This window comes from Geotrypetes seraphini, chromosome 1, assembly GCF_902459505.1.
Source record: "Geotrypetes seraphini chromosome 1, aGeoSer1.1, whole genome shotgun sequence".
NCBI lineage: Eukaryota > Metazoa > Chordata > Amphibia > Gymnophiona > Dermophiidae > Geotrypetes > Geotrypetes seraphini.
Window position 1 is genome coordinate 108,057,824 of NC_047084.1, and position 20,816 is coordinate 108,078,639.

Consider the following 20,816-nt stretch of genomic DNA (forward strand, 5'->3'; position numbering starts at 1 on the left):
TCGAGTCGGTGGGGGGGGGGGGGGGCAGGGATTATATAATGGAGTAGAAAAGTGGTCTTTTGCACAAGCACAGGCACCGCTGAGGCTCACGAAAGTGTGGATACCATCCATTTCAGATAAGTTTTTTGTCTATTGCTTGTTATACATATTTGGATGGTTTGAGGGGACAGTGAAAACGATGATGGTCCCCCAATGAACCTCGGTTTGGTGTTATCACCAGTCACGGGTTCAGGGTCTGAGGTTTTCACCATTATAATTATTACATTTTATACTATTTAGAGCTGTGATTTTAGAAGTTATATTTTGATTATATAATTATCACAGAGGATCGATATATATCTCTCCATATTAAGTGATTACCTGGATCCCTTACATTCTATGAGCTGTATTATTCCATATTTTATATCTTATATGTTTATTACAGTACTCCTCTGATATTCGCGGGGGTTCCGTTCCAGGAACCTCCGCAAATGCTGAAAAACCGCAAATACGGTTTTTAGCGGGGGGAGATAGGAGATGGCAGCCAGAGAGGCAGGAGAGGGCAGCCGGAGCGCCAGCGAGTGAAGGAAATCCCTTGCGGTATGCTCCGACCGCGAATGACCGGGGGAACACTGTATACTATTCTTAGTTCATACCCCTGTGAGAGCCCTGACGGGGCGAAATGTGGACCTTGTTGAAATATTTCATCTGGGATCTGCTTTTTTGCTCGCTTAAAAAGACAAGAGATCCCGTTCAGTCTAACTTTCTTTTAATTGCCTTCCAAGAGTCTCTTACATGGTAATTTAAATGAAGGCAAAAGCAATGTCCACTCATTCACTGTTTTACTTGCACAAGACCCGAGTATGTGGGGGGTACCTTTGGCTTGGAGGCCAAATACCTCAGGTGCTCATGCAGGAAGCAATCTATGAATTTAATAAGTTAGGATTCCTTGATAAGGGCACTTAATGTAGGCGTCCTAAACAGAATCTGGCCCTTACTACTACTATTATTAATTATTTCTATAATGCTACCAGACGTACGCAGCGCTGCACAAAGTCACAAAAAAGAAGAAAACAGTCCCTGCTCCAAAGAGCTTACAATCTAAACAGGCAAGACAGACAAACAGGATGTCATGGATAGAGTTAAGGGGAGCGATTAATCAGCTGGCTGGGTTGGAGGGCAGAGGGGAGCACAGGACCATCAAGCCATTGTGACATCACTGATGCGGTTGGCTCTTATTGGTGGAATGAGGCATTATGACATCACAGTGTCAGCTCTGTTTCCCAAAGACTGAAACTCTTCACACTACTATTACTATGAATTAGTTCTACAGCACTACCGGACATACGCAACGCTGTACAGAGTCACAAAGAAGACAGTCCCTGCTCCAAAGAGCTTACAATCTAAACAGCCAAGACAGACAAACAGGATGTCATGGATACAGTTAAGGGGAAGGGTTAATCAGCTGGCTGGGTTGGAGGGCAAATGGGAGCACAGGACAATCAAGCCATTGTGACGTCACTGAGGAGGTTGGCTCTTATTGGTGGAATGAGGCATTAAGACATCACAAGCTCAGCTCTGCTTCCCAAAGACTGAAACTCTTCACACTACTATGAATTATTTCTATAAAGCTACCAGACATACAAAGCGCTGTACAGAGTCACAAAGAAGACAGTCCCTGCTCCAAAGAGCTTACAATCTAAACAGAGAAACAGGATGTCATGGATACAGTTAAAGGGAGCAGTTAATCAGCTGGCTGGGTTGGAGGACAGAGGAGTAAGGTTAAGGATTGAAAGCTATATCAAAAAGATGAGTTTTCAGTCTGCTTTTAAACAAGTGAAGGGGTTTGACGGACAAACTCAAGTAATTTATTCCAGGCATAGGGGGCAGCTAGATGAAAGGAACAAAAGTCTGGAATTGGCAGTGGAGGAGAAGGGCAACGCTAAGAGCGACTTATCTGAGGAACGGAGTTCTCTGGGAGGTGTATAAGGAGAGAGAAGCGAGGAGAGATATTGGGGGGCAGCAGAATGAACCCACTTGTAGGTCAGCCCTTAGTTAATTTTAAATAATTCCTGTAATAATTGTTTAATTATATAATTCATGTCAACAGAATTTCAGAGGTATTTCCAAAATAGAAAACCATCAAAAAAACCCATCTAAATTGGCACTTTGATGTTTTTCTCGGCAAAACACCCAAGTGCTGATTTTCAAAGCAAATATTTTTGACGTCTTCGCCCTCCAGGACATCTAACTCATAAAGTAACATATTAGAGGTGTGTTTTGAGCAGTCTTCGGGCCAGTTTACACTTGGATGTCTTATGGCTATAATCAAACCTTTCACAAGACATCCTGGATGGAACTTAGGTGTTCTGACCTAGGCCCGTCTTAGACATGTCTATAGTCCAAAAAGGTACCCAAACTGATCATATGACCACTGGATGCATGAAAGTATGACCCCTTCACACTCCCCCAGTGGTCACTGACCCCCCCATTCCACCCCCCCAAATATCTGAATGAAACAGTACATGCCTGTGTCACCATAGAATGAATAAAATGGATAAATGATGAAATCCAATTCTTTGCTTTAATTGATGGAATAGGATCCATCAATGATAATAATAATTTATTTTTTATATATTGCCATACCCGTGAGTTCTAGGCAGTTCACAACTGTTAAGCATAGAGCAAACAATGGAAATCGTTTGAGATTCGACAAATTAAGTGCATACAATAGAAAAGAAATACATACAATATAAGAAGAATAGATCAAAATGTTAAAATGAAGTAAAAAGTTAAAAGAATAAGATACATTAAAAACCCAGCCTGTTAAATAAGAACACAAGAAAAGCCCTCACCGGATCAGACCGAGGTCCATCCAGTCCGGTGATCCGCACACGCGGCGGCCCATTTAGGTCCTCCTGATTGGAGACCCAGATATACCATAGCCCTCAATACAATTTGCAAGAAGGTGTGCATCCAACTTGCGCTTGAATCCCAGAACAGTCATCTCTGTCACAACATCCTCCGGGAGAGCATTCCAAATTCCCAGCACGCGCTGCGTAAAAAAGAACTTCCTGACATTCGTCCTGAACCTGCTGCCGCTCAGTTTCAGACCGTGACCTCTTGTCCGTGTCACCTCCGAAAAAGTCAGCAATGCTTCTTCTTGGTCGATTTTATCAAATCCCTTTATTATTTAAAAAGTCTCTATTAAATCCCCTCTCAGTCTTCTCTGCTCGAGGGTAAACAATCCCAATTTCCTAAGACGCTCTTTGTAGCTCAAATTCTCCAATCCCTTGACAAGTTTCGTGGCTCTCCTCTGTACCCTTTCCAGCAGAATTATATCTTTCTTGAGGTATGGAGACCAGTGTTGAGATTTTATCTGTTTTCTAAAATCGAGATACGAAGAAGCTTCTAACACAGTTTTGGCCAGCCATAAATTCAGTTTGGCCGCCTGAAAAGAAAAGGTTCTCTCAAGGAACCTTCTGTAATGACGTAATTTTATTGAGGGATATGCAAGTGTATTCTTCGAGAACGCTTGTTAGCATAACTCAAAGTAAAATGAGGAGTAAGATAACCCATGCCAAATACTGTTTTGTAGCAAATGCATGAGAACTTAATGCATGAGAACTTGATTCCAATGGCAGCCAATGGAGCTTTTGATAAAAGGGGGGTAACATGTTCCCATTTCTTTAAGCCGAAAATAAGGCGGACAGCCGTATTCTGAACCACCCTCAATTTCCTGCGCATTTTCTTGAAAGCGCCCAAATATATGATGTTACAATAATCAAGAATACTCAGGATGGAAAACTGATGTAGTAGGTCACATCACTGATGCCGTCAGAGAATCATATAGTATCTTTAGGAAAGAACTAAACACCACCTTGTTTAAAAAATTTATAACCTAACCAGACTTCTCCCCTAAAATCGGAGCCTCCTCCCATCCAAGGAGTCCATCTACCCTCTTCCACCAAAATTTCTACCTTTAATCGTTACCAGTTTTCCCACTGGTGCCCGTCCTTCGTTCAAATGTGCCAAGTTAACAACTTACTTCTCATTAACATCTTATGTTATCTTTTTCACCTTTGCAGTCTTGCACCTTTGTAACTCAAAGCTCAATCTCCTTTCTCTTCTCCTACTTATGCTCTGATACCGTCAACTGTATAATGCTACTCATTGTGAAACTGTGTAATACACAGACCCTGTAACTCTCCTGTTACTATCACTAGATGTTCAATTCTATACTCTGTAATTCGCTGTCTGTACAGTTTTTCTTCATTGTAAACCGCCTAGAAGTCGCAAGATTGTGGCGGTATATAAGAATAAAGTTATTATTATTATTATTATTATCGAGGAGATCACTTTAAGATCAGAAAGTGATGGAAGATTGAATTTGGTAAATGGACTAACTGGTACAATCGAGGTTTGAAGATGATCTCGTTGGATTTGATGTGGTTGAGCAGGCTTCAGAGAAGATGTTAATGTACACGTCCCCCTCCCCATTCGCGGTTCCCCTACTCGCGATTTCACATAATCGCAATTTTTTTTTGGGGGGGGGAGAAGGGAAAAAAACCCCATATTTTTGTCTTCCCCCAGCATCCCGGCCTTACCTGGTGGTCTAGCTGGTTTTCGGGGCAGGAGCGATCTTCCTACGCTCCTGCCCCGAAAACCAGCTAGACCACCAGGTAAGGCTGGGATGCCAGGGGAAGGCGGAAGGGAAGCGGGTCAGAGCAGGATATTCGCGGTTTTTTGCCATTCGCGGTCCAGCTCTGCCCCTATCCCCCGCGAATAACGAGGGAGAAGTGTAGTGGGTTTTCTTATAAAAAAAAAAAAAAAGCTGATAACTCTTGAGCTGTCGGTATAATCTCTGTTTCTAATTTTGATAAATGAAATTTAGGGCTCCTTTTCCTAAGCTGCGATAGCGGTTTTAGCGCACGCTCAACGCGCGCTGTATTGCCCCCGGGCGCTAGGCGCTAATGCCAGCGTTGAGCCGGCGTTAGTTCTAGCCGCGTAGCAATTCAGCGTGCACTACAGACGCTATCGCAGCTTAGTTTTTTAAAGTTTGATATCAAAATGTGGCATTTGGGGCGTTTGTAATCTTTTTTGAATAATCCTCTTTTTTAGCAATTAAAAGGGATTGTTTGTGTCCTTTAGAACAGTGTTCTTCAACCGCCAGTCCATGGGCCGGTGCCGGTCCACAGAAATTTCTTGCCGGTCCGCGGTGCGATCGACGCGTTGTTAATAAGATTATATTGTGCGTATCTATGAAAAACGAATGGAAAAAAAATCGTGTTACAATTAGGACTATTATGGGGGCGGGGTCTTGGGTGGAGATTGGGTAGAGATGGGCGGGGTCTGGCCCACGACTTAGCCCAGTGTTATTCAACTGCCGGTCCACAAAATAATACTTTTATTTCTGCCGGTCCATAGGTGTAAAAAGGTTGAAGAACACTGCTTTAGAAAACGTTCTAAATTTCAATGATTGCAGGTTAGTAGGGTTTCTACGCCATTTACGTTTCTCTTTTCTGTGCCAGTAATTCTTTAGTATACCACAGCTGAACAAGTCCCCAGCAGTACCTCTGGGAAAGCCTAGTAGAACTGCACACAGGTGTCTTAAGTAGCCAGATGGGTGGGCTAGTGAACCATAGAGGAGGAGTCAGACCCATAAGCCATTCTAACTACAACATGTATGGTAGAAAGAACGAGCCCACCAAAACCAACCAAAATCCTACTATACTGCCATATAGGTGCTACCTGCAGCCATAAGGGCTATTGGGGAGGTAGACAGGTGGGTATAGGAGGTTTGGGGGGAGTTTTGGAGGGCTCAGCATAAATTATAAGGCGTATATAGTGAGATGCACATCTGTCACCCTTTATATGAAGTTCTAAGGTGCCCCACTGCTTTGTTGGCATGTCTATGTGGTAGTCCATTACAATGGATAAGTATAAAGCGATGCATGTTGGGAACAAAAATCTCATGCACGAATACAGGATGTCCGGGGCGGTACTTGGAGAGACCTCCCAGGAAAGAGACTTGGGAGTTATGATCAACAAGTCGACGAAGCCGTCCGCGCAATGTGTGGCGGCGGCGAAAAGGGCAAACAGAATGCTCGGAATGATAAAGAAGGGGATCACGAACAGATCGGAGAAGGTTATCATGCCGCTGTAACGGGCCATGGTGCGCCCTCACCTGGAGTACTGCGTCCAGCACTGGTCGCCGTACATGAAGAAGGACACGGTACTACTCGAAAGGGACAAGAGAAGAGCAACTAAGATGGTTAAGGGGTTGGAGGAGCTGCCTTACAGTGAGAGATTAGAGAAACTGGACCTCTTCTCCCTCGAATAGAGGAGATTGAGAGTGAACATGATCGAAACATTCAAGGTACTGAAGGGGATAGACTTAGTAGATAAGGACAGGTTGTTCACCCTCTCCAAGGTAGAGAGATTGAGAGGACACTCTCTAAAATTGAGATTCCGTACAAACGTAAGGAAATTCTTCTTCACCCAGAGAGTGGTAGAAAACTGGAACGCTCTTCCGGAGTCTGTCATAGTGAAAACACCCTCCAGGGATTCAAAAGAAAGTTAGATAAGTTACTGCTGAACCGGAACGTACGCAGGTAGGGCTAGTCTCAGTTAGGGCGCTGGTCTTTGACCAGAGGGCCACCGCATGAGTGGACTGCTGGGCACGATGGACCACTGGTCTGACCCAGAAGCAGCAATTCTTATGTTCTAATGGTGGCCTCTCCCAATCTAACTGGTGCTGATTTGGACGTTTCTAACTTGGACAATTTTGTGGTCGAAAATGGTGACTAAAGTTCAGACATCCCGACGGTCTAGACGTTCTGTTGGCCAAGATGTCCAAGCAGGCAATTTAGTAAAACAAAAATTATTTGGACTTCCTGTTTGAAAATGGATGTTTCTCCGCCTCCGGACATCTGGCAGGAAATGTCCAAAGTCGTACTTAGGCGTCCACTCAGAAATGCCCCTCTGTGTTTATTTTTGAATTGTATCTTAGTGCTTTATCGGACAGGAAGGAAGAAAACCACATATATCGAGGCTAGGCTTGTTGCTGTATTACATAAGAACATAAGCAGTGCCTCCGCCGGGTCAGACCATAGGTCCATCCCGCCCAGCAGTCCGCTCCTGCGGCGGCCCGAACAGGTCACGGCCTGTCTGAGTCACCAGAAGGGGCCCCCTTGCCACCTTGGTTTCCCATTGAGTCCTATCTTCCCATCGAAGTCATAACCCTCCGGTCTTGCACATCCACGACCTGGTTGGATTTCTATACTTATTTCCTGGTTAGCTTTCTATACCTGTGTTACATCCCAGAACCTCTCTCAGTATCCCACGATCCCCCTATCCCTCAGGAATCCGTCCAATCCCTGTTTGAACCCTTGTACCGTACTCTGCCTTATCACTTCCTCTGGTAGCGCATTCCAAGTGTCCACGACCAGAGGAAGTGATAAGGCAGAGTACGGTACAAGGGTTCAAACAGGGATTGGATGGATTCCTGAGGGATAGGGGGATCGTGGGATACTGAGAGAGGTTCTGGGATGTAACACAGGTATAGAAAGCTATATTAACACATTCCATATGTTGTAGTTACCGCTACCTCTCACCCAGAAGAAGGAGAGCCCAGAACCTTTTCACCTACCCACCTCTCAATGGTACTCGACGCAAGAAACTATACGACAGCCTTCTAGCGACTCAGGCAGCTAAAATTGACCCTTCCATCTCAAAAATACCGATCAAAACAACAGACATAAAAGTGTTCCGAAAAGAAATAAAAACACTTCTATTCAAAAAAATACCTCCCATCCTCAAACTAAACACCTCTACAGACTATATCATCAACATTGTGTAACCAACGTCATGTAATCATCAACGCTATGTAACCACCTTCGATAACATGTATATGTTGTTACTCTCCATCCGCTGTAACTTGAATCTGTAGCTATGTAACATCTTCTGTAATCTTGAATGTATGGTAATTCTTTACTGTTACCTGTAATTTACTCTTCTCCTGTAATGCAATTCTACTGGAAATGCCCAGATATCTTCCATATTGTAATCCGCCTAGAACCGCAAGGCACAGGCGGAATAGAAATCTCTAATGTAATGTAATGTATATTCTGATCGATGATATATTTTTGTTCTCTATAAAACTTAATAAATTAGATCAGTGTCTCTCCAAACTGTGTGCCCTGAAGAGATTCTGGGTGTGCCACGAGAGATTCCAGAATTTTACTTTCATTTAAAAAAATTCCCTTCATAAGTATACACTAGAATAGATGACATGTACTTCAGAGACGCAAGAGTCTGTCCATATTATGAGCGTCGGTGTGCGTAAAGAGACAACCGCCTAGAGAAACATCATTCTTTGATGTGATTGGTCCTGGAAAACTCACGGCAAGAAATTGTAGTTTTATTTTTTTAGGTAGTAATTATCCTAACTTGAGCAACAAAGCAATCGAGGCTGTGTTACCGTTTGGATCTTCTTATTTTTTCGAAACTTGGATTTTCAGCTCTGACAGAAATTAGAGGCTCCTTTTACAAAGCTGTGATAGCGTTTTTAGCGCATGCAGAATTTTAGCCGCGGGGCAATTTAGCGCGCGTTAAAATCCGAAAGCACAGCTTTGTAAAAGGAGCCCTAAATTGGGGAAAAAAAAGAGAACAACTGCAGATGGTGGATGATGAAATGCGTGTTTGCTTGTTAACTATTGAGCCGTGCTTTGAGTTAATTTGCCCTCAAAAAACAAGCACCTCCATCGCATTGATTAGCAATTCCAATCTATCTACTTTAGTTTCACTGTTGTTACAATTACCCATCCATAGCTTAAAGAACTTTAAATAAATAACTCTCATATTTAATTTTTTTTGTTGGTTTTGCAACTTTATAATTTCAGTTATAATATGCAGCGAAAAACATTTGTTCCGTTTAGCATTCCGGAACTAAAAAAGTTTGAGAGACACTGAAATAGATAAAGATTAAAATAAAAAAAATACATTGCTCATTTTGTAACCAATTCTGCAGTCCAGTGAAAAAATTCTTTCCAACCCCATCGATGAAAATCAGTATAAGTGTAGAATCTACTCAAACTTCCCAATCTGTGTCCTTCAAAACACTCACAAACAGTTAGCCAGACAAACCTCGTTCATCAGTGAAAATTTGCAGAGATAAATCTTTGCTTACAGAAAATGTATCCAGATAAAAAGAGATTCGGTTGAATATTAGCCAGTGCCAAAACTCAACACTGGCAGGCCAATGTTACTTGAAATAATTTGTCAGCAAAACATAGCAGGAACCTTAAATACCTGGGACAATCAGAGCCTTAGGACCCTTCAAGGCGTATCCCAGGATGCACCAGGAAGGGGAAGGCCTGCCATTTTGAAGAGTTGGGCCTGCCAGCTAGAGGGGATTGGCATCCCTCTGGCCGGCCTTCGTGCTAAAGGTACATGGGGGAGGGATTGTCAGGGCTTGGGCAATGGTGGGAGGGAGTGGACAGCGGGAGGGAGTGTGCATGCCTCCTGCTGTTGGGCGTTTGGTTGTCGTGGGGGGGGGGGGGGTCAGTGGCAGGAAGGAATGGGCATCCTTCCTGCTGCTGGGGTGTGCCAGGTGTTTGGTAGTCAGGGGGGTAGACTGTGGTGGCAGCGGGAGGGAGTGGGCATCAATCCTCGATTCAGGGGGTCTCTTTGTTTTTTAATTTGTCAGGGAGGGGGTGTCCTGAGCTGTCAAACCTTACTATCCTGTCAGTGCCTCAGCCAATCAGCGCTCAAGCACTGATCAAAAAGTGAGGCTATGACAGCTTAGACCCTGCCAGAAAATTTTGCCCACAAATGTGGTACAACGAGGTTAGGGAATCACCCAGCGATGATAGAGAATTGCCCAAAGTGCTCCTTTTAATATTAACAGGCACATTTTACTAACATTTTAATATTAATCACCTCGTTGCACTACATTTGCATGGCAGAGTCGGAGACAGCTAGGAAGCTCAGAAAAGACTACCATGAGCCATTCTGATAATACTGTCCCACTAAACCAGCTGGAGCAGGCTTAGCACCCACGTTAAATTTTGAGAATCTTCCTCCGAGTTTGAGTGCCACTGTGGCTCCTCGTGACCCTGGGCAAATCACTTAGCCCCTTGTTTCTCCAGGTCCAAAATTTAGACTGTGAGATCATTAAGGGCAGAAAAAGTACCTGCATACAGTATAAACCACTTTGGCTGTACCACAGATATGGGGTATATGAGACTGCATCACCCTTTACTATGGCAAAACATGTATTTTAGAGGGTATATTTTTAGCATGTTTAAGTTTTTCTCTTCTTTTTGTGATTAATTATATGAGGGACCAATGAAAAGTTCTCAGCCCAACCGAGAAGAGAATGATGTGGAGCCATGAAACTTACAAGTTATTCCACACTTTTCGTTTCAATGAGGCAAATGCATCTAATAAATGGGCACAAGTATAGGGAAACCAAGCCATTGTGACATCACCGAGGAGGATGGCTCTTAGGCATTGGTAGAATGAGGCATTATGACATCACAATATGAGGGGCCGCTGAAAAGTTCTCAGCCCAGCCAAGACGAGAATGATGTCGAACCATGAAACTTAGAAGTTATTCCACACTCTTCGTTTCAATGAGGCAAATGCATCTAGAAAATAGGCCCAGGTACAGTATAAGGAAACCAAGCTATTGTGACATCACCGATGTGGTTGGCTATAAGGCATTATGACATCACAATACAAGGGGCCACTGAAAAGTTCTCAGCCCAGCCAAGAAGAAAACAATGTGGAGCCATGAAACTTACAAGTTATTCCACACTCCTTGTTTCAATGAGGCAAATACATCTAGTAAATGGGCACAAGTATGGGGAAACTGAGCCATTGTGACATCACCGAGGAGGTTGGCTCTTAGGCATTGGTGGAATGAGGCATTATGATGTCACACTACAAGGGGCCGCTGAAAAGTTCTCAGCCCAACCAAGAAGAAAACGACGTGGAGCCATGAAACTTACAAGTTAATCAACACTTTTCGTTTCAGTGAGGCAAATGCATCCAGTAAATGGGCACAAGTATGGGGAAACCGAGCCATTGTGACATCACACTACGAGGGGCCGCTAAAAAGTTCTCAGCCCAGCCAAAAAGAGAATGATGTTGAACCATGAAACTTGCAAGCTATTCCACCCTTTTCCTGACACTTTTTGTTTCATTTCATATCATTAAAATAAAGAGTGCCAAGAAAAGCAAAGTGTGGAATAACTTGTAAGTTTCATGGCTCCACATCGTTCTCTTCTCGGTTGGGCTGAGAACTTTTCAGCGGCCCCTCGTAGATATACTAGTTCCTGTGTGGCAGGTGATTCTTTAAGACCATGAGAAAATCCTGTTTCTGAAAAAAAAACATGAACCCCTAGAGTTGCAGTGGGGTGCTTTGCATCTCAGCTGCTCTGTGATGACTCCTCCCTTTCCCCCATAACGAGGGCATTAGAAGAGATTACCCTTGCTCTTTTTTCTAACCTGTAGCTCTAGCGTTCTGGGGGCTACCTGGAGCAAACACAGTTATCCCTGTAGCATGGAGCGGGGGCTCTCCTATCCCCCACACTTGCGTGCGCTGAAAAGGCCAACACGCGGCAGTCTCTCCCGCCAACCCAATAATAGATACCATCACCAACTTCTGCTTGACTGCTGAAGGGCTGATCTGACAGGCCTGGGATCTGGAGGTAATTATAGTCTAGGACTTAAGATAACAATCCTCTGCCAATCAGCACTTAATTTTCTGTAGCTTGGGACTGCCCCCCCCCCAACCACCCTCCTCCCCCCAGTTCTTCCTCCACCTCTCTCAAGATAATAAGTACCATCGACTGCAAACTGCCAGGGCACTTCGGAGATATTTAACTTCTCTCTCTTTTCCCCCCTCCTGACCACCGTCCGCCTCACCACTTCATTACAATGGATTTTATAGTAAAGACATCAGATTGAGGAAATAACTCTGCATCCAGACACTGACTATAAGTTATTGGATTTCCTGCCTGCAATTACATTGCGAAAGCAAGCTTCTGTTTACCTGTGTAGACCATTCCATTTATTTCTATTGACATGTTGATGCTGCTAATACCGTTGGTAGACAGATTCAATGCTGTCTCTTGTCTGTCATCTGTCGAAAGAAGCAAGGGGGGGGAAAGAAAAGACCAATGTGAGCATTAAGAGAAACACAACTGAGATGGGCCTGCTCAAAAAACATACAGTCGGCCTGATAAGTCGCCTCCCGAGTATTAATCTCGCTGGACCTCACCTAAGGTGCTACGTTTTTGTGTGCGTGCGTTTCTGTGTCTGGTTATAGCTTTATTTTATTTTTTTAATTGGGGGGAGGTAGAAAAGGGGAAGGATCTGCCCCGATTAGGATTTAGAGGCCCTGCTCCCCAATTGCTTAGATGGTCTAGATCAGTGGTTCCCAAACCTGTCCTGGGGGATCCCCAGCCAGTCAGGTTTTCCAGATATCCCTAATGAATATGCATGAGAGAGATTTGCATATAATGGAAGTGACAGGTATGCAAATCTCTCTCATGCATATTCATTAGGGATATCTGGAAAACCTGACTGGCTGGGGGTCCCCCAGGACAGGTTTGGGAACCACTGGTCTAGATCACCGTTTCTGAGCTTGGTCTTGGAGCACCCCCCCCCCTGTCCTGGTGGGCTTACACTTTATCTAATGCACCTGGAGCAATGGGTGATTGAGTGAATTGCCCAGGGTCACAAGGAGCAGCATGGGATTTGAACCCACAACCTAAGGGTGCTGAGGCTCTAATTTTAACCCACTGTCTCTCAAGCTGTGTGCCATGGCATAGTAGTGTGACCTGAAGAGATTCTGGGCGTGCTACGAGTGATTACAGAATTTGACTTTCATTTTAAAACTTCCCTTCATAAGTATACACTAGAATAGATGACATGATATGTGAATAACATGTGACTAAGCGTTCCTTGTGACTGTAAACAATACCAGCAATTATCATCAGGAGAAAGGTTCGCTTTCTTCTTTTTGTAAGGAGTCCATATCGCTCTCCACATTACAAATAGAAGTGATTGAGACATACTAGCTGATAATAAGGGTCTGTTAATTTTTGGATGCAGATTTGGTCCTTTATATGTCATATTACTAAATGTACTGCTGATTAGAGAATGACACGGTGACAAAATTCATCACCGTTCCCGTCCCCGCGGATAACCGCGGGAAATAATCCCATGTCATTTTCTAGTGTCTATTTCAAGCTCGGTCCTTCTACACCAGCATTCTTCAAAGCAAAGCTTGTGGGTCAGTGATTGTGCCCAATTATACTCTGATTCTTATGGGAGCCAAGGATAATGAAGCCATTGTGACATCACTGATGTGATTGGCTCTTAGGCACTGGTGGAATGAGGTATTATGACATCACAATATCTGCTCTGGATACCAGAGACTGTCATTCTGTAGTGTCTGTTTCAGCCTCAGTCCTTCTACACCAGCATTCTTCAAAGCAAAGCTTGTGGGTCAGTGGTTGTGGCCATTCATACTCTGATTCTTATGTGAGCCAATGATAATGAAGCCATTGTGACATCACTGATGTGATTGGTTCTTAGGCACTGGTGGAATGAGGCATTATGACATCACAATATCTGCTCTGGATACCAGAGACTGTCATTCTGTAGTGTCTGTTTCAGCCTCCGTCCTTCTACACCAGCATTCTTCAAAGCAAAGCTTGCGGGTCAGTGGTTGTGGCCATTCATACTCTGATTCTTATGGGAGTCAAGGATAATGAAGCCATTGTGACATCACTGATGTGATTGGCTCTTAGGCACTGGTGGAATGAGGCATTATGACATCACAATATCTGCTCTGGATACCAGAGACTGTCATTCTGTAGAGTCTGTTTCAACCTCAGTCCTTCTACACCAGCATTCTTCAAAGCAAAGCTTGCGGGTCAGTGGTTGTGGCCATTCATACTCTGATTCTTCCCTCTCTCCTTAAAGAATGACATGAAGATGGTTTCCCGCGGTTATCCGCGGGGACGGGAACGGTGATGAATTTTGTCACCGTGTCATTCTCTACTGCTGATCTCTCCTATGATATTATTATTAAACGTTCTCTTCGCCCCTGCTTTAAATCCAGTCTATGTGAAGACAAGCTGATTGACATTATGATTTCAGTAGGAATTCAACATGTGCTTCAAAATTGGAAGTCAGCTTCTCGACTGAATTTCACCTTCTGGTGGAATTCCTTATCTTAAATAATAAAATGCTAGCCCGCGCATGCGCAGTAGCGAAACGTGTTCCCTGATCCCTTTTCTGTCGGGATGTGGCCGCACGACTGCGCGTGCGCTAGATGGCGCGTTGAGGAGTCATAATGCAGACCCGGAAGAGCGAAGGAAGCCTCACACTGAGCAACTGTATTTACACTGTGCAACGGTCCCGGGTTCCTCTCAGCCCACCCTTCTCGCGGTCTGGCCGGCTACCTTAGTCCTTTGCCGCCACCGCCACCCCCTTCCCTTCCCGCGGTCGACAAAACTCTTGCCTCCAGCAGCCGCCGCAGCACTGTAAACACGCTGTTTCGCGGCCTCTACTGCCTTCATTTGCTCTTCCGTTTCCCTGATGACGTCATCAGGGACACGGAAGAGCAAATTGGGGCAGTAGAGGCCGCGAAGCAGCGTGTTTACAGTGCTGCGGCGGCTGCTGGAGGCAAGAGGTTTGTCGACCGCGGGAAGGGAAGGGGGTGGCGGCGGCGGCAAGGGACTAGGGGAGCTGGCCAGACCGCGAGAAGAGAAAATCGCGTGAGCCACGAAGAGACAGGGTGGAACTGGGAAGAAGGAAGAGGAAGTGGGAAAGGGGCCTGCTTTGGGGTAAGGGTGTGCTTGGAGGCACACAACTTTGCTTGGGGGGGGGGAGACAGAAGGGGGCCACGGAGAGACAGGGAGGAACTGGAGCTGGAGAGGGAAAGGGGCCTGCTTTGGGGTACGGGTGTGCTTGGAGGCACACAGCTTTGCTTGGGGGGGGAGACAGAAGGGGGGCCATGGAGAGACAGGGAGGAACTGGAGCTGGAGAAGGAAAGGGGCCTGCTTTGGAGAAGGGCTGTGCTTGGAGGCAGACAGCTTTGCTTGGGGGGGAGGAGACAGAAGGGGGACCACAGAGAGACAGGGAGGAACTGGAGCAGGAGAGGGAAAGGGGCCTGCTTTGGGGGAGGGGTGTGCTTGGAGGCAGACAGCTTTGCTTGGGGGGGCGACAGAAGGGGGGGCCACGGAGACACTGTCAGGGAGGAATTGGAGGGGTAGAGGGAAAGGGGGCTGCTTCAGGGGGAGGGGTGTGCTGGGAGGCAGATCATTTTGCTTAGGGGTGAAGACAGAAGGGAGGCTACGGAGAGACAGTTAGGGAGGAACTGGAGGGGGAGAGGGAAAGGGGGCTGCTTTCTAGCACCCGTTAATGTAACGGGCTTAAAGACTAGTGCTTATATAAAAGATTCGAACAATATGCAGCTGAAAAAAATGCCACATCGACAGAGACTATCGACCCAATCTCTTGGGCTCCCATTGATGTCTATGTTCAATCTTTATGATACATTCACTATATATATTATATTTTGCTTGTGAATATCTGATTTGTTTGCTATATTGTACCTTAGTTTCACCATGACTTTTGTGAACTGTACAAGTTGATGTATGTTTTCTGTATCTGTGCGATTTTATAATAATAAACAGATTGGAACTAAAAGAATAGATGACATGAACGTCACATACCAAGAGCCTGTGCATGTTATGAGTTTCAAGTCAAGTTTCAAGTTTATTGTATTTTGATTAAACGCTTAATCCAAATTCTAAGCGATTTACAAATTACTAAAATTACAGTTTTGAGGGAAAAATACATTAAAAGACAGACAATACATTAAAAAACAAGATACGTGAGGAAAAATATGGGGAAGAGTTACAATATGTTTAAAGAGTAAGGAACAAATAAGGGAAGCACAAAAGGGGAAAGGGAAAGACTTAAAGCTTCAATAAAGCTTATGAATAAATAATATACTGTGATAAAAATTAGATGGTTAATTAGCAAAAGCATCGTTAAAGAGAAAACTCTTTAGTTTACCTTTGAATTTTTCTATATTGGATTCTTCCCTTAAATAGATAGGGAGAGAATTCCAAAGTTGAGCATTTGTGTGTGTAAGAATACAACCGCCCAGACAAGCACCATTCTTGGTTTTTTTTTAAATAATCTTTATTCAATTTTCCAATTACAATTGTGCATACAAATAATTCATGTACATATAATATTACAAGAAAAGCACAATAAACTTACATATAGTAATAAGCAATTATTTTCCTCCGCCCTCCCACCTATTCATCAAGAAAATAAATACCCACAAGAAACTATCTAAAAATTCCCCAAAACAATTCCAGTACAAACCCCTCCCCCCCCTGGATGTGTACGTTTAAAGGTCAGTAAAATTAAGTCAGTTATCATTCCTTACAAAATTTAGTATCCTACTTGGGAGGACGAATATATATGTTTCCTGATGTCTCAAAATGGACGCAATCTAGAAGAAAAGAATTTCTAACATACCGAATGAAAGTGATATCATTAGGGGCAGTTTTTCCGTTAAGATTCCCTCGTAAATGTGTGGTTTCCTTTCAGGAAACTAAATATGTCTTTTTTGAACCTGCCCAATTAGGCTTTTTCTTAGAAGGTAAGGGTATCTCTACGCATCCAGATTGAACCGGGATTGTGTGGCGTTACTTTTTGGAAGGCTGTTACTGCTCTTTATTTTAGAATTCTTAATTTGGTTAATGTATCCCTTCCCCTAGGGGCTGTTTTTTTCTCTTCTTTTCTCCTTCACCTATTGTGGACTATGTTGAATGCAATATTTCCTTATGTTAATTTTGCTTATCGGCATGTACTGATTGTATTGTATTTCACTATTTCCTTATCATTGTGATGTAATGATAATTTGAAATGATAAATAATTTTTAAAAAAATGTAGTCAACTGCTCCCAAACATCCATAAAATTCCTGTACCTTCTCTGCTGTATAGACATCAGACGCTCCATTTTAAAATTATAACAATGGGATTCCCACCAGAAAGTGTAATTTATCCTATCTGTATATGTATGTGTCTGTATATGGCCATTTGGTGGAGGATGGGCTGGGGAGGGCTTCAATGGCTGGGAGGGTGTAGGTTTTACATAAGAACATAAGCAGTGCCTCCGCCGGGGCAGACCATAGGTCCATCCTGCCCAGCAGTCCGCTCCCGTGCGGCCCAAACAGGTCACGACCTGTCTGAATCCCAGAAGGGGCCCCTTTGCCACCTTGGTTTCCCATTGAGTCCTATCTTCCCATCGAAGTCCTAACCCTCCGGTCTTGCACATGCACGACCTGGTTGGGTTTCTATACTTATTACCTGGTTAGCTTTCTATACCTGTGTTACATCCCAGCACCTCTCTCAGTATCCCACGATCCCTTTATCCCTCAGGAATCCGTCCAATCCCTGTTTGAATCCTTGTACCGTACTCTGCCTGATCACTTCCTCCGGTAGCGCATTCCAAGTGTCCACGACCCTTTGTGTGAAAAAAAACTTCCTTGCATTTGTTTTGAACCTATCTCCCTTCAGTTTCTCCGAATGCCCCCTCGTACCTGTTGTCCCCTTCAGCCTGAAGAATCTGTCCCTATCCACCCTCTCTATGCCCCTCATGATCTTGAAGGTCTCTATCATATCTCCCCTGAGCCTCCTTTTTTCCAGAGAGAAGAGCCCCAGCCTATCCAACCTCTCGGCGTATGGGCAGTGTTTCAGCCCTCTTACCAGTTTCGTTGCTCTCCTTTGGACTCTCTCAAGTACCGCCATGTCCTTCTTGAGGTACGGCGACCAATATTGAACGCAGTATTCCAGATGTGGACGCACCATCGCTCGATACAATGGCATGATGACTTCCCGCGTCCTGGTTGTTATGCCCCTCTTTATGATGCCCAGCATCCTGTTGGCTTTTTTCGAGGCTGCTGTGCACTGTGCAGATGGCTTCAGTGATGCATCCACCAGCACACCCAAGTCTCTCTCAAGACTGCTGTCTCCCAACAATGCCCCCCCCCAATTTGTAGTTGAACAACGGGTTCTTTTTCCCTATATGCATGACCTTGCATTTTTCCACGTTAAAGCGCATTTGCCATTTGTTTGCCCAGTCTTCCAGCTTGTCCAGGTCCCTTTGCAGGTCCTCACACTCCTCCCTGGACCTAACTCTGCCGCACAGTTTGGTATCGTCTGCAAATTTTATAACCTCGCACTTTGCCTCCTTTTCCAGGTCATTGATAAATATGTTGAAGAGTAACGGCCCCAGCACCGATCCCTGTGGCACACCGCTCGTGACTCCCCACCAGTCAGAATATTGTCCCTTTACTCCGACCCTCTGCAGTCCACCCGTCAACCAGTGCTTGATCCATCTGTGCACATCCCCTCCCACCCCATGGTTCCACAGCTTCCTAAGCAGCCTTTCATGTGGCACCTTGTCGAAAGCCTTTTGAAAATCGAGGTAAATGATGTCTATAGGTTCCCCATTGTCCACCCGACTGCTTATTCCCTCAAAGAAGTACAGAAGGTTCGTTAAGCATGACCTTCCCTTACAGAATCCATGCTGGCTTGTTCTCAGTAGACCATTTCTCTCGATGTGCTCGCAAATACCATCTTTGATCATAGCTTCCACCATCTTCCCTATAATTGAAGTCAGGCTCACCGGCCTGTAGTTCCCGGGGTCACCCCTCGATCCCTTCTTGAAGATAGGTGTGACATTCGCCAATTTCCAGTCCTCTGGTACCTCTCCAGTTTTCAAGGATAGGTTGCAAACATGCTGGATTGTGCCCGCTATTTCTTGTCTTAGTTCTTTCAGAACCCTTGGGTGGATCCCGTCTGGGCCCGGCGATTTGCCGCATTTTAACCTGTCTATCTGTTTGAGGACATCCTCCTTACTTACCTCTATGTGTTCCAATTTTTCAGCCTGTTCCCCACTCATGAGCTCCTCTGAGTCCGGTATATTAGATGTGTCTTCTCTCGTGAAAACCGTAGAGAAGAACGTGTTCAACCTCTCAGCTACCTCTTTATCCTCCTTAATCACTCCCTTCCTATCCCCATCGTCCAACGGCCCCACCTCCTCTCTCGCTGGTCGCTTCCCCTTTACGTAACTGAAGAATGCCTTGAAGTTTTTCGCCTCCCTGGCCAGCCCCTCTTCGTATTTCCCTTTTGCTTTTTTAATCTCTCGGTGGCATTCCTTTTGGCATTTCCTGTGCGCCTGGTGATTTTCCTCCGTTGGGTCCTTTTTCCATCTCCGGAAGGATACTTTTTTGTCATTTATTGCCCTCTTTACTTCTGCTGAGATCCAAACCGGGTCCTTTGACCGCTTGTTCTTGCCGCCTTTCCTGAAACTGGGGACGTACATTCTTTGTGCTTCCTGCAGGGTGTCCCTGAATAGGGTCCAGGCGCTTCCTACAGTCTCCATCTTAAGGATGTTTCTGAGCTTCCTCCCCACCATTTCCCTCATAGCAACATAGTTCCTTTTCCTGAAGTTGAGCGCAGTTGTTGCGGTCCTCCTTACTGTGGGTGTCCCCCTTTCTAATGTAAATCTGATCGCGTTGTGGTCACTGTTGCCTAGTGGTCCTCCCACTTCTACCCCTCTTGCAGGCCCCCCTAATCCGTTTAGGACAGTGTTTTTCAACCTTTTTTGGGCAAAGGCACACTTGTTTCATGAAAAAAATCACGAGGCACACCACCATTAGAAAATGTTAAAAAATTTAACCCTGTGCCTATATATAAAGTAATTCACTTGAGTGCCACCGCCGCCATCGGGAACAGGCCGGCGCCAAGTTCTCCCTGCTTCTCTTCCCCGCGGGGCCGACCAACTCTCGCCACCCGTCGTCTATTCTAACGTCGGAGAGGACGTTCTAGGCCAGCCAGGCAGCGATTGGCTGGCCCAGAACGTCCTCTCCGACGTCAGAATTGACGCGAGTGGCGAGAGTTGGCCGGCCCCACAGGGAAAAGCAGGGAGAACTTGGCGCCGGCCTGTTCCCGATGGCAGCGGTGGCACTCAAGTGGCTAAAGAGCCGCAGTTTGCCGGCCTAGGGACAACACTGGAGGGTGGCCAGCTGTGCATCCCCTTGGGATGTAAACCCGGGGTGGGGCAGACCGCCCCCCCCACCCTGGTATGCCACTATCTGTACCTCACTCCCTCCCTATGACCAAAAATTCTTCTTTCTTCTATTCCCCGTGTACACAACCATCTCTTTCCCTCCCTTCCTCTCTCCCAAGTCCATTTCTTCTGTGTCCAAACACTCATTCCCTCCCCCACCTCAGCATCTCTTTCCCTTCCTTCCTCTCTCCCAAGTCCATGCCTTCTGTGTCCAAAAACCCATTCCCTCCCCCACCTCAGCATCTCTTTCCCTCCCTTCCTCTCTCCCAAGTTCATGCCTCGTGTCCAAAACGCACTCCCTCCCCCCTTTTGTGTTCTGTGTTTGCCTCCCAGCCCATCTTTGCAACTTTCTCAGCAAAACGAAGCTCAAGCCGCGAGGCTTGTCTTCTGCTTCCTGCTTGCCCTGCCGTGCACAAATAGCCGAACGGAAGTATTCTCCGACGTCAGCGCTGACGTCGGAGGGCAGGCTTTGCTTAAGCCCTCCCTCCGACGTCAGCGCTGACATCGGGGAATGCTTGCGATCGGCTATATGTTAGCTGCAGGGCAGGCAGGAACAGAAGACGAGCCTCGCGGCTCGAGATGTATTGAACTCCGCGGGTCCCCCGTCCAGCTCTCTCCTGTCCACGTGGGGCGGACCGCCCCTCTCCCTAGACTGTG

At 45.4% G+C, this 20,816-nt stretch overlaps 1 protein-coding gene across 2 annotated transcripts in view; it reads right to left on the minus strand.

Moving 5' to 3' along the window:
• ARID3C (AT-rich interaction domain 3C) overlaps positions 1-20,816 on the minus strand; it is a 509,756-nt gene that overhangs the window by 8,364 nt on the left and 480,576 nt on the right. For both annotated transcript variants that reach the window (XM_033935644.1, XM_033935635.1), the window contains exon 7: positions 12,041-12,130. In XM_033935644.1, the coding sequence (XP_033791535.1) occupies positions 12,041-12,130 (90 nt within the window). The remainder of the gene's footprint in view (positions 1-12,040; positions 12,131-20,816) is intronic.